The 14,144-nt window shown below is 36.9% G+C and overlaps 1 protein-coding gene across 2 annotated transcripts; it reads right to left on the bottom strand.

Moving 5' to 3' along the window:
• Nucleotides 1-954: 954 nt before the first annotated feature.
• LOC103717601 (vacuolar protein sorting-associated protein 2 homolog 3-like) lies at nucleotides 955-8,326 on the bottom strand. 2 transcript variants are annotated; one of them, XM_039116709.3, is made up of 11 exons: nucleotides 8,166-8,326; nucleotides 7,666-7,710; nucleotides 5,694-5,728; nucleotides 4,924-4,974; nucleotides 4,689-4,793; nucleotides 4,518-4,589; nucleotides 4,293-4,364; nucleotides 3,606-3,686; nucleotides 3,449-3,484; nucleotides 3,293-3,348; nucleotides 955-1,324 (listed from the first exon to the last, which is right to left on the bottom strand). In XM_039116709.3, exons 1-11 carry the CDS (start codon nucleotides 8,197-8,199, stop codon nucleotides 1,273-1,275), a joined length of 639 nt encoding a protein of 212 aa, XP_038972637.2. In that variant the 5' UTR covers nucleotides 8,200-8,326; the 3' UTR covers nucleotides 955-1,272. The 2 variants fall into 2 exon arrangements, with proteins under 2 accessions (XP_038972637.2, XP_088575321.2); XM_088719195.2 differs by having other exon boundaries at nucleotides 1,001-1,324; nucleotides 8,121-8,259.
• Between the last annotated feature and the right edge of the window lie 5,818 nt (nucleotides 8,327-14,144).

Raw genomic sequence — 14,144 nt, forward strand, 5'->3', positions numbered from 1 at the left:
ATAAAAAAGAATTGAAAAGTTAGATGGCAAGTTTTTACTGGGTCTAAAGTTGAACCCCAATTCTAAAGAGTAAACTACGAAAAAAATAATTTTTCCATTTATTTTTCCTAACACCTCAATAAATAAATCAATAAGTATAGTTCGCAGCTTAGCTTAAGTACCTTAATAAAGTAATCCATTTGGAGAGATTACAACTCAAACTGGATAGCTCAATTAGGGTTGAAAATAGACCAACGGTAGATTAGATATCTATATATTTATATTGTTATCCACTTTTAGTCGACAAATATGGATAGAGCTATTGATCGGATGAAGTTTCTATTTACTGCAAACAATTACAGATACAAATCAGATATTAATACTATGCATATACATAGTGATATAAATCAAATATTTAACTACTTAATACATTGTTGCTTATTTTACCTTAAAGTTCATTAAAGTTATATAAGGCGGAGCGAAAATTGCCAATAAAATTGGATGTTCGGTTATATGAGGTATTGATGGAAATGAAGTTGGATGGATACCAACATGTATAAGTTCTCAGGATTTGCTTATCTGCAAGTTGGGTTAACCCAGTCCATGTAGACTCAGGTCATGAGCCAAGTGGGTCGATCGGGCTTGTAAAACACCAGTCCCAAGTACCAAAGAAGCCCTAAAGTTATTTGTGCTATAAATGATAAATTCTTGCCTCAGTTATAAATTTACTCGATTCCAGATTTGGATTTACAAAGTTTTTCTAAGCTGTAAATTTTCGCAAGCATGAGTTTGGCATGCCTTATTCACAAAGCCACATCAACTAGCATATAACTGAATGAGGGAGAAGCTGCTACAGGTTAACCCATGTTCTTGTACACAAGGTGTCATGGTTTTATGCCCATTATATGAAAGGAATTTTGGGATATAGTCTCTGGTTATATCCAAATCAAAGAAGCCAGTTTTCTCACATGAAAGTAGAGTTGCAAAGTTTCATGCAATTCCTCCTGGCCGATCAAAAAGGAGTAGCAATGTATGGCCCTGTAATATTTATCAAACTTGCAATCTGATCCCACCAATCTTTTCTCATGCTTACCCAGTTGATTGGAAAACTGCAGGTTCAAGCATATTCCAACACTTGATTCATCCATGCTCACAATGAATTTGCAGTTAGAAACTATTGACACAGGTATCTCGAGCACAATGTGCATTCACCTCTACATATCATATAAACCTCATGAAGTGCTGAGTAAATGAGGAAATGAGATCTGAATACTAATATATGGAGTCCTCGACTCATGAGTTTCTGATTGCAGCCAACCTCTTCTCAAGGTCATCCATCTCCGAGCTGCAAATCAAAGAAAAATTTAGGCAAGATAATAAAACATACACGCATATATAGTATAATAATGATAAAACACTTGGGAAAGCTGGTCTCAATTTCTAAGTAGCTGACCCACAAGCAGAGACAATAAAAATCACAAAAAAATGTAGGGGATTTCAAAAAAGTAAGGGAGAAATTTACGGTTCGACAATGGTATAAACAGGTCAGTACAGTGGAAGACGAATCTCATGTCCAAAAATCTAGCTAGAACTCACCAATTGAACAATTAAGACAGATCAACTTTTGAGTTATGTGAGTTGGGCAGGAGATCAACTGGGAACGTAAAACATAACTTGACCTGGCTGTTCAAGAGGATTCAGAGATGCTTCATATAATTGGTGTTAGTGAACCCACTCAACCACACTGTCCCAGTTTGGGTCTAAACATGTCAAATTGTACTATGAAGACAGTGGGTTTCTTCTAATGAAACTTGAAGAGCAAAATTTTCATGGAATTTCAAATAATTTTACAACTGAAGCAGGTTATCCTGTAATAATTTTTTGATCCAATCCTTGGACTTTGGAATTTATATGATTAGATATAGATAATTTCAACATTTGGTCACGAAGCCTATGAGATCAGATGAATTGTGCATATAATGTAAACCAAGGGAGAGCATAGAAATAGTCACGGGAATTTCAAATCTCGGCAAACTAAAATATGGTTTAAGAATTTCAAAATTGGACTGGGCCTTCATAACAAAAATTACAAATACGCATGTTGCATAAAAGAAGTTAGAATATGTTTACTATTTTGTTAATGCAATTAGATCTAGCCATTTGTGCAGATTTTTCTTTGGGGTACATCAGACATATTACAGAAACACCATGCTAGATGGAAAAGATAGAAACGGTATCTTCGTATTCCGTGATAATGGCACAAGTTTTTCCGCTTCAACTTATAATGCAATGGAAATGGATGAAAGAAATGCAATTTAAATTGCATAGTGACTTGTAGGCACCACTGCTTTTATAACAAGTTACTTGTCGATACAGACAACCAAACCTGCTGCTTCTAGCATGATGTTTAATTAATGATAATTTATTTCTTTGGCAAACAAGGTCTGCTAACAATATTGGGCTACACAACAGAGGTTAACCTTCCCCCAGTACCACTAATGCGACCACTTGGCAATAAGGCCAAAAGAAAGACTTTTAAGTGCAGAAATAATTCCAGATCATGTCAGATTTGAAAATTTCTCTTATAGACAGCAAGATTGGAAATAAAAAGAGCACGACAGGAGATGTGAAAGAGAAAAAATGGGATGGGAGAAGGGATTAGAGAGGGAGGAATGGAGATGAAGCATTGGAGACTCAGTGGGAGGAAGAAAAACCATAAACTTCTCCAATTTTCAGAATACATGTCCTAGAACAAAGTTCCAGAAATCCCAAACCTAGCCCTTAAATCACCAAGAATGGAGAAAGGAAGACCTATGCTATTATAAATAAAAAATGTGAGAAAGGATTCAGAAAAAAATGCATAAAACCTTGAGTTTTCCTGATAGGAATAATTGGCAAACAGGTATCCATAAATCTGATCCCAGATGCCTGGGACAACACTTGATGGTTGTTATTATTATGGTGTGAAGGAGAAGAAAAATCTATTGTAATTTAGAACAAGATTTGTAAAGATTTGCATCAAAGAAGCCTGTATGAGGAACCCATGCAGCTACACTTAAATGAAATGGATCAATGTATCAGGTTATAGTCAGAGCTAGCAAGCCATGAATATGTCCAAAGATCGAAGGGTGAGTGAAAATTGATTACAATTTTACTGCATTGTGGTAATGCGGTTCTGCCAAGGATCTAGCACAACATATTTATTGTCCATGTGTATATGATGTCATCAAAATGGGCTCAAGAAAGTAACACATATAATGGAAAAACAAAGATAGAAAAAGAAGTAAGAAAAAGAAATTCAAGGTAGTCAAACCTTTCGGCACTTTGAACATTCTTCCCTGTATTTTTTCCCTTGGGAGCTGATGATAACTGTTAAGTAGTTTTCAGCACAAAGAAGGTCAACTTTAATTATAGAACAAAGCAGAAAAGGTAACTTTGAAACCCAGAAGTGATATTAAGAAAATCAAACCTGTGATGCAATATCAACACCAATTTCATCTAGAACCTAACGAACAAGAAACAATAATATGAGAAAAGATGAATATATGGGGGTTAAAAATAAATTGATGCTAAAATATCGACCATTTTCTTCAGAACTTTTTATGAGACAGTATTAGAAGCATTACCTGATTTGTTAGGTCCTCAGTTTCTTCTTCAGCTTCGTCATTATCTAATACGTCGTCAACAGAGTCTGCCATCATCTCACTCTGCATAGATGTATATGTATAGGTATCATGATTTTACTAGCTAACCAAGAAATGCCCTTTTGCGTATCTTAATGCATAGACATTGGACAAGGTCATCCACTATCTTGACAAGAAAGACCAGAAATAGCTAGCAACCAATGCAAAATGATTTAGGAAAGGCTATCTTAAGCAACAATGGGCAAATTCACAAACATAAAACTATTCCCAAATGATGGTCTTCTTAACAAGAAGTAAGACTGGAGGAAACCATTCGCATAAACACAGATATACACAAATATGAACATACATATAATATGTGTATATGTATATGTATATTTAAATGGATATATATGCATTTATATGTGCTTGCGTGTGACTGTGGGTGCATACAAAAGTATGCATTTCCTTCTAACTAAAGAAATTGGAAAACTGTTTTGTTCACATTTAAAAATGAAAGCACTTTTGTTGGGAAGACAACATATGTATATAGTTGTAACATCATGCATCACTTAAGAATGGCCAAAATTGAGAACTCTGCCACAAGCTAGGGTGACATATATGTGGCAATGAACAATATCATTGTCATCAATGAAACTGTCATGTACTTAAGGATGGTTGTGGCCTTACTGTCATGTCCATTTGTGCTGACTGTTTTTGAAATTCTTGCATAATCTTCATTTGCTTCGCAGGCGCCATTTGCTGCAAGAGATAAACAATTTGCAAAGAAATAGGATATAAAGCTATATATATCACACTTCATTTCACATGTCCATCACAATCAACGAACATCTTTTAAAGTGGTAAAATATGAATTATTCTAACTATGCAAATGATCATTAATCAGTATTAGACCTTATTCATAGCTCCCATTGCCTTGCTTGCACCTTTCATGCCAGCAGCCACTGAAGTGTTGGCATGCATTGCCTGCCACATCAAACGATAAACTTATAAGAATGCATGGATGCCAAAATGAAAGGGAAGAAAGCCAATGACTAACAAGGAAGGGAGATCTTGTTAGTTTACCTGTGTGTGGGTTGCTATACCTCGCATCTGAGCTCGGTTACCTTGTAAATTAGAAATTTGTTGCCTTAATCTGACAAGCTGATGGGCTAAAATTTTGGTTGCAGCCTGCAAACATTTAGTCAAAGTAATCAAGCCATTGTTTAAATATCATATGAACTTTGTAAGTGGCGGCGATGAATTCGATAGTATAATCTTTAAACTTTGCAAGTAATGGAATTAACATAAAGAAACATACCTCATTTCCAGTTTTGGCTGTCCTTTTTATCTCCGCAACCAGCTTCTTTTCCTGCCATTATGCTTAGCTAGTGTGAGGCCTAACTACAATCATGTAACAGTCTAGGGAATCTTAAAACTCGGGAAATGCTTAATTACTTTACAATCCATGATACATAGAATATTTTACGCCAATAAAGTTGCTAGCTAAACAAGAAAAAAAAAATCTTCATCAGCTCTAATTTTCTTGCAAGATTAAAATGTTATTCTATCTATAGGTAATATATTAAGTGAACTGTTCTACGAACTCATCTTATTGCAACAAAACATTAGGGAAAGGCAATTATGCTCATGAAAGGACTTAAATTAGTTTAATGAAAATAGCTTTTCTTTAACTATATTAGAAATGACACTGAGAGTATAGATTGCCAAACATATCTTGATAAGAAATATGACTGAAGTCCGTATGATCATAGGAAGCAAACTATGCAATGTGATAGGCAGTCAATGAGCACAAATAAGAAAGAAAAATAGGCGTAAGCTTACTGTAAAAAATAAATAAAGTAAGAGTTTTAAAATTTTGAAAAAGTGTATTTTCTAGAAATTACCAGACTTAATCAATCACAAGCAAACCAGTACAAGTTCACCAGAAATAACAGTACCTAAAGTCTAAACTAATTAGGTGATATATTTGTATTGTCTCAAAGTGACTAAGTTTGAAATGACTTTAGCATCCAATATGCTGAGGTAAAACAAAACTATCTTGCAGTTCAAGCTACATTCTTTATGTACCTCTAGCTGCAATGCTGTGATCTCCCTCTCAAGCCCTACAACATGAAATATTTTCAATAGAGGTGGTTAGAATATGCATAAGAGCACTTAACTTCAATAACAAAATTATTGAAAGAAATCCAAAACAGAATGAATCCAGCTGCAAATCTTTTCTTGCAGAATATGAAAGACAACTAAAACCAGTCCTGGCAAAACCTAAAGCCAAGATCAGTATCAACAATGATGGTCCCGAATCATTGAAGTTTCAAAAGGAAGACATGGTTGCAGCAAACAAGAGTCAGCAGCAGGAAGCTAGTGAAATCTTGATAAATTTGTCAAACATTTAATGCAACAAATATAGGCAGCAAATGATGAGCTAAGGTCAGTGAAACAGTCATAAACCAGCTAATTGTTTGTATAATTGAGTAGCATGAAAGTGGCTTGTTCTTTGCCTACATCTGGATGGTATATAAATAAGGAAAAGGAAATGAAAATGAGGATGGGAATGCATCAATATAGGCATACTCCATCCTTTTTAACTCTTTTCTGTCTTCCATTTCCCAGCAACCAAATAGAGCCTGAAGAAAATTTAAATGGCAAGCCCCACATCGTAGTGTGTAGTATTATCTTGAGTATGCTAGTCACTAGGCAAAATAGCTCTAACAAATTAAATATTTCCAAGTATTTCAAAAGGGCACTAGTCACTGGGCAAAATGGCTTTAACAAATTAAATATTACCAAGTATTTCAAAAGGGCACTAAGTACATAATCTTATCAAAAACAAACATTCATTCAAACTAAAACTATTCAATTCCAAAATATGATCTCCAAATTGTAACACTTTAACAAATGATGTGCTTTTAATTGCAAGAAACTAGTATGCGATATGATTCATGGTTTAGAAGAATCAGAAATGATGAATTTTGGTCCACTAGTGTTTTGAGGTATAAAGCTGTCTAGGAGATTAGCTGCGCAAAGCAGAGCATTGGGTTGTTCAAGCTCAACTTGGTTCAGCTAAAAGTGTGTTCAAGCCTGGGTTGACCCAAAGGCAAGATCAGCTATAAGCAGTTCAAGTTTGGTTCACGAGCCACTTGGACAGGATAATTCTCAAACTGGGCCTGAGCTTGTACTTATTGTTGCAAGCAGGACACTGTCCAGGCCTTAGCTTGTTGGCTTGTTCAAAAACATGCGTCAAAGTGTGGGTTTTGAATCTGGCATTGAATCTGGCCTTTTCTAACATATGAGCATGAATGAGCCCCCTAGCCAGACCAGCTTACGGATGGCTCAACTGCATATATGATAAAAAGGTGGATGGTGTTATCTTGCTGACCATGCAGCAGAATTTTTTTTCCCTCAAAAACAATGAACAAAGCATGAGTGGTATCCTTTCCCCAGCTCACCCATACTATGGCAGTACCAGTTTTTCACTTTCACACCTGAATCCACCCCGCACTCTTTTTCTAACAATTAAGATCTTAATGCTCTGAAACTATAGGAAAGAACATTGCGATTAAGAGAAGGCCAAAATACTGAGGTATGTGTTGCTGAAAAGAATTATGCAGCTAACATGGATTCATCAAAAATTGGCTGATTGTAAAATGTTCTTCCAAAACTTCATTGTGAAGTTTAATTCCTTATCATTTGAATTTTGAAAGGTTTATGATCTCAGCTAAATTATATGTTAGTGATGGTCCTTTTATACTGAGGTTGCATACCGATGATAATGATCTGTGATATCTGAATTCTAAAATACCTAACTCGTGTTTTATTGTACGTCTCTGCAGTGCCTTTCTTTTACTAGCTCATAGTCGTATGCTTGTTAGTGTTAAAATTGAACAAATAAAGTAAGTAGACTCTCATATGAAACATTTACTCTCTCCTTCTTTCTCTACAGCAAGCAACAAAAACTAAGCAATTCAGAGATTCTTCTTAAAACACCAGGCTTGGAAGCGCCAATATATAGACACTTCAGTTAAGCTAGAATCATACATACCTCTTGTGGCATGTGACATTTCTCGCTTGCTTGCTCGAAGCGCATCTGTTGTCAAGCAAAATAGAACTTATTCAGATGTATAAACATGAATTAAAGTAAATGTAAAAAAATCGAGAAATAAACTATCGAACTATCAACGCATTAAGAATTTTATACAAACCAAACGAAAGAAACTCGAGGAAACACATCAAGGTAGCAACAAAATTGCAATCTATGAAACTACGGCGTAAAATTTTAAAAAAGACACATTAAATGTGCATCACGATGAACTCAAGACCCCAAAACAATCATTTATCGAATTGAATTTTTCATCGGGAAATCTTGCAAGGTAAACTCGATAAATTGATCATATGAGGGAGCGAGAAGACCCTAGAATTCTTAGCACAGATCGAAAAAAGGGGGAAGCAAACACAATCCAAGAACACAAAAATTAATGGAAAATTCATTAAAATTACATATAATTCAAGAAGAACAGGCGGATGGGAAGGAGAGACGGAAACCTCTGGATGTTGGTTTCTTCGAGAAAATGTTCATCTTCTTGGGAAAAATCGAAGATGAGAATCGGGGCTTTGGTGGCAAGAGATGGAAGACGAGAAGAAGAAGCTTGTGGATCGTGATCGTTGGAGATCCCGAGAAAAAATCCTATTTATTTTGTGTAGTTAAAGAAAGATTTTTATAATTGACTCGATGAAAATTACGAACGCGGGGAGGGCAGTTAACCACTGCGGGACGGGAGATAGGGGCCCACCGGAGAACGAAGACTTACGCGGTTGGACCCGGATGGTCCGATCAGATCAGCTGCAATCACAGGCACAGCAGACAGCAAAATATTTTGATCTCCACCGTCCAGAGCCTTAGTCTGGTCTGGGTCTGGGCCAGGATCTTTTTGGAGTGAAGATTAGATTTTCCCCCATGGTAATTCATCAGTCATATGGGTTCAATCAAATCAGGTTGTAGGCCTGAGTTAACCATGTGAGATCAAGTCGGGTCATGAGAGTTGACTCGAGGGCAAGTACGGATCAAAAGATTTCCCAATCAAATGGTGTTTTTCAGCAACTAAGCTTCACTACTCAAAACCAATGAAAAACTACAGCTAAAATCTATACAAGAGAGCCCGGGGGTCTCTGAAAATAATAAATACCGGACTAAAGTTTACCCAGATGTCTGGCATTGAAAATCCCCACACAGTGCCATCCATTGAAGGAGGTTGCTCTGAACCATACCCACGCGGTGCCGTTCAAAGAAGATCACTCTGTACCCTAGTCTGAAAAAAAAAATAGTATCTGTCTTAATGATTGAACTGGAAAACACCTCCGCTACTTCGTACCTATCTTAATTGAATCATGATCCGTCTGTCTTGCCTCCGGATACGGAAACAAGAAAAAAACAAAATAGAGAAAAAAATTGACGAAACAGTACCCATCTCAATAAATAAACTGTGAAATGTCTCTCCTGTTCCGTACCTATTTTAATGAATAGTGATCTACCTGCTTGTCCTCCAAAATGTGTAGCCTCTGAAACAAAAAAAGAAAACAGAAGGCAGAGAAAAAAACCAAAAAATATCACTCTACATGCATGCATGATTGTGTCGTTCCGCTCGCAGGCTGGTGTATGCCATCACGTCGCCATGCCTGCTGCAGGTGCGGTCACTTTGTCATCATGGCCGCAGTGAGATGTGGAGATTGCTGCGACGTTATATGTTGTTGCCTAGAAAGCATTGTGACCGTAGCCTCTTTCTCCCCTCCTATGTCCCCTTCTCAATAGGTATAAGGGGGTTGCTGCAGGAGACATGCAATCATCCTCTTCTCGCCATCATCATTTGAGAAAAGGAGGACATTGCTGACCTAAAATGTAAGTTTTCTTCTCTGCTTCTCCTTTTTTTTGGGTTGGAACATTGGGGGGTTGCCATGACGGCCATCCTCTTTCCATTCTGCATGCGCGATAAAGGAAGGGGAGAAGGAAGGAGGGCAGCATCAGGAGATGGAAGTGTGAGGTACGATAGCAAAGAGTAAGGTTTGAAGGAGGGAGGAAAGGAGAGGATGTGAGAGGAAATGAGTTGAAGCAGCGTGAGAAGATGGAAATGCGATGTACGATAGCAAGGTAGAGTGTTTGGAGGCGAACACTTAAGAAGAAATGAACTAGACCTTCTTGGGATCTGTCTGAAATACCATAGAGATCACAGATTTTAAGTTATACCGGCATAGATCTCAATGCGATCCGACGACAAGAGGTGGATCAACGTATCGGTACGGATCTCAGAAAAGGGCGAGAGAGGAAATGAGCTGGAACTCTGGCATTTCAGAGAGCTCAAAAATTTGAACTTATACCGGCGCAGATTTCAAAGTGATTGGATGGTAGGGGGACAGCGTACCGGTATAAAGTTCAGAGCACTGTTGTAGCCAATATAAGGAGCGGGTACGGATCTCAAAGTGATCCCATAAGAGTGGAAAATACCGACGCGGATCGCAAAGCAATCCGGGAGGGGTGGGCGAGGGAACAAACCGAAACTATTTCGAATGTTCCAGAGAGCTCAATAGGTTAGGTTGTATCGGCATGGATCTGAAAGCAATCTGGTGTCAGGAAGAGGTTGGCAGATGTGAGGAAAATATCAACACAGATCTCGAAGCGATCCAAAGAGGGTGGGTGAGAGAACAAATCGGAGCTCTCTGGAATGTTTCCAAGAGCTCAATGGGTTAGGCTACCTTGGCAATGATCTCAAAGTGATCCGGTTGGGAGCGGGGGATGGATCCTATATATGGAGGGAGATGAGAGGAAAGTGAGATTGAGGGAAATACTTGCACGAATCTCAGAGCGATCCGGTGGCGGGGGCGATTCAACCGGGTGGTGGAGGGCTCTGCTTCACCGACGGCGGCGCACCTCCACGGAAGCCGACGTTGCCGGAGTTCAGGCGGGTGGTGGAGAGCGCCGGTGATGGAGACCTCGATGGCTTCGGTCGGAGATGGGAGGGTAGGTGCCGGAGATGGGTTCGGTCGGAGGAAATGGAGGGGGTCTGGTAGGTGAGGGAGATGGGGTGAGAAGATGTTGGGGTAGGGAGGGAGAGTGAGAACTCCGTAGGTAGCGTTTGGAGGAGGAGGATGACGAGAAGTGGGGGCGGTGAGGGAAGGTGACGGAGATGGTTTCAGGCGGCGAAGATGGAGGAGGTCTGGCGGAGGGAGGAGATGGCGTGGAAAGAAGCTAGGATAGGGAGGGACGCCGAGGTGGCGGTGGAGAAGATGGTTTCGGTACTGTAGGACGTAGGGATGGAGTGGGGAGGGAGATGAGAGCGGGGTGAAGGTGGGGAGGAAGCCGGTGTTCGGATTGTTCCACGGAGTTCCCACCGGCTAACAAATAGTGGCACGAGTGTTAAAGCAGTCCCGTTGGAGAACCGGCTAAGAAATAGTGGGCAACAGATTTTACTTGACTCTGTCCAATTCACAAAGGTTGGAAAAAAAATGGTTTCAAATAAACGAAGTTATACTATAAAAGGCTGCGGTCAAATATGATAGCCTTGGTTTAGGACAATAGGATAAGCTTGGAAGCTGCCGAAGAACAAATTCAACAGGCCGATAGGATTGAAAGCTTTCAGAAACCAGAAGACTCGGGTTTCTGAAAGCCAAACCGTTTGTTTTTAGAAGAGCAGTCACGGTGTCAAGAGATACAGCATAGATTAATTACCTTTTTAGGGGAAAAAAATATTATAGTTATAGAAATGATTAGTTACTGTGAGGATACATACAGATGCGTATTTAGTCTCACATCGATTATTCGCTGGATAGATCTTAAATACTTATACATGATCAAATAACCCAAATAATATTTTCCGGCTAGACATTTTGGGCAAGATCATAAATTGTTACAAATTATATCAAAGCGGATCCGATCCATAACTTATGTGGACTAGGAAATACTACAGCACGAATCCATTGGGACTGACCACGAGCCGATCGTGCTGTTTGTAATTAGATTTGAATAGATTTGAACCCTTAACCTGACAACGACGTCAAGATTTGAATAGGAAAAATATGTGAGGATCCGTGCAGGTTTGTGTTTAAACCCACGTCAGTTATTTGTTGGATAGATTTTAGATACTTGTATATGTCAGATTTAAAATTAGTACAGGGAAGACCCCCTATGGCTAATCACATTGCAAGCTAGAGTTTGAGCCAATTTTTGAAATGCCAAGGAAACAATATGAAGACCTTTTACGTGCTTGCCTATTGGCAGTGAAGTTGCCTAGGCCAATCAAACAATGGAACTTCGTTTCAGGCACCCTGGCTAAGGGGCTGCCTAAAACTTGGTAAGATGTAACTCAGGTAAAATAAAATGGAGGTACTTAATTCAATTTAATAATCTACTGGGAGTTTAAAGTACAATAAGTATTGAAGTCAACCATAACACTTGTTACTCTAGAACATAGATCTATGTAGAGTACATTAACTAGATCAAAAATTACATATGAAGCTGCACGTGTGACCAACAAAATAGGTGACTATAATTTCCAACTAATCTAACTAGACCAATTCATTAGGACAAGCCATGCCAAGCTTGCACTTATTCTTTTTATTTGGTGAAAGAGCACTCTCTAGACAAATCAAAAATTTACATTATCATCGAAAGAGAAGCTTTAGTTGCATGCTTATGTTGGTTCAAATTTGTAAACCGTATTTTGCTTCTTATTTAAAAATTTAGTCGTTAATAATTTATTTAAATATAAATGCATATAGTTTCTGCACAAATCTTGGAGCTATGGGATTTAGCTATTGCATTTTTTTTAATTTATTGTATATTCAAGATTTAATGTTAGTATGATTTAATACTGATTTTTTTTAGTTAAATATCATCTACATGCAACAAATTATAATTTGAAATTGAAAGTTATATTTTTCCACTCATTCTAAATTTTGATTGTTAATAGTTTATTTAAACATCGATGCATAAAATAGTTAGCCAAATCTCGAATGTATAGAATTTTGTTAATGCATTTGAATTTTGAATTGGAAATCATATTTTGCTTCTTATTTGAAAATTCAGTCATTAATAATTTGTTTAAGTATAAATTTGTATAGTTGTCGCACAAATCTCGGAGCTATAGAATCTAGCTATTGCAATTTTTTTATTTATTATGTAATTAAGATTTAATGCTACTATGATTTAATACTGATTCTCTCGAGCTAGATATCATCTAGATGCAACAAAAAATTTTATAAGTTTGAATTGGAAATTGTATTTTCCTGTTCATTTTAAATTTCAATTGTTAATAGTATATTTTAACATGAATTCGTAGAAGGGTTGCACATATCTCAAATGTATAGAATTTTGTTATTGCATTTTTTTATTTATTATATTTTAAAGATTAAATGTTAATATGATTTAATGCTAATTCTTTTGAGTTAGATATAGTCTCAATGCACCAAAAATTGTTATTGTTTTTTTTAAATGTTTGGTTGTTGTTTGATAGCTAATTTTTTAGTTAAGTAAAATTGTAGAAATGAAAAACATAAAAAATTTGGTTGAAGGTCAGGTTACAAGAAATCACTGATAAATTAGGTCTACCGCTTTATGGGATGGAGATCGGAGCTACTGGTTGTCTTAGATCTTATACAGAAATTATGCTAGGATGTAAAGATGTGTCATCTGAGGTTGTTAGGATTTGAGGACGTTTCGAAAAAGATTGAAATGAGTCGGATGAAAATGCTACAGGATTGGAAATAAACAATTTGAAGAGGAGGTTTAACTTTGAAATTGAAGATTTTAATTTTGAAGATAAGAAGTATTATAAAAATTTGCATCAAAGGATTAAAGCTGCTCATGATGATCTCGAGCATGAACATACACAACTACGATGGGAGTATGACTTATCAATTAGTAGATACTAATAGAAATTATATATTACCAGTGTTTTGCATGTGATGTGCATGTGTCCAAAGAAAAAATATAGAGGGAGTGGGACCAAGGGAGAGAGTATCTGAGAGAGAGATATAGAGAGATAGTTCATCATAGATTTTTTTTAAGAGAAAAAAATATCATATTTATGGGAGAAAAGGAGACAGATTCGATGGTGTTGTTCTTTACGACAAGAAAAATACTATATTCACGAGACCATATGTATTTAGTTCGTGAATCCAATGGAATTTTATTATGGAGTCTAGCTTCACATAACCAACTCTAAAAGTTTCAATTATATATATTAAATTATATAACATCGATACTATTCACATAATGAAATATTATTTTTATCTTTTCTGATAAAAAACATCCTTAATTAAAATGGCAAACATTGTAATAATTAGAGGCAAGTAATAAAGGCTCATAGACATGCTTTTAAAGGCATTTGAACAATTATAATGGTCTATTTTTATTTTTTTATCTATAGTTAGCAACAAAATAATATATTTCTCCCGTCTTACTTTTTATCTATCATTTTCAACTTTTGAAATTTTCTTCATTTATTTCCCCCCGGCTACTCTCCCCTTGCAGGA

Source organism: Phoenix dactylifera, chromosome 3 (genome assembly GCF_051530095.1).
Source record: "Phoenix dactylifera cultivar Ajwa chromosome 3, Ajwa_hap1_PhDact_Kaust_v1.1, whole genome shotgun sequence".
NCBI classification, from domain to species: Eukaryota; Viridiplantae; Streptophyta; class Magnoliopsida; order Arecales; family Arecaceae; genus Phoenix; species Phoenix dactylifera.

What these genes read in the sequence shown, in the direction of transcription:
- LOC103717601 (XM_039116709.3), bottom strand. Translation starts at nt 8,199, where the DNA reads ATGAACATTTTCTCGAAGAAACCAACATCCAGAG. An exon ending in GTATAGCAACCCACACACAG is followed by an intron (nt 4,590 to 4,688) that starts GTAAACTAACAA and finishes TTGATGTGGCAG; the next exon opens with GCAATGCATGCCAACACTTC. An exon ending in CTGAGGACCTAACAAATCAG is followed by an intron (nt 3,485 to 3,605) that starts GTAATGCTTCTA and finishes CTTGTTCGTTAG; the next exon opens with GTTCTAGATGAAATTGGTGT.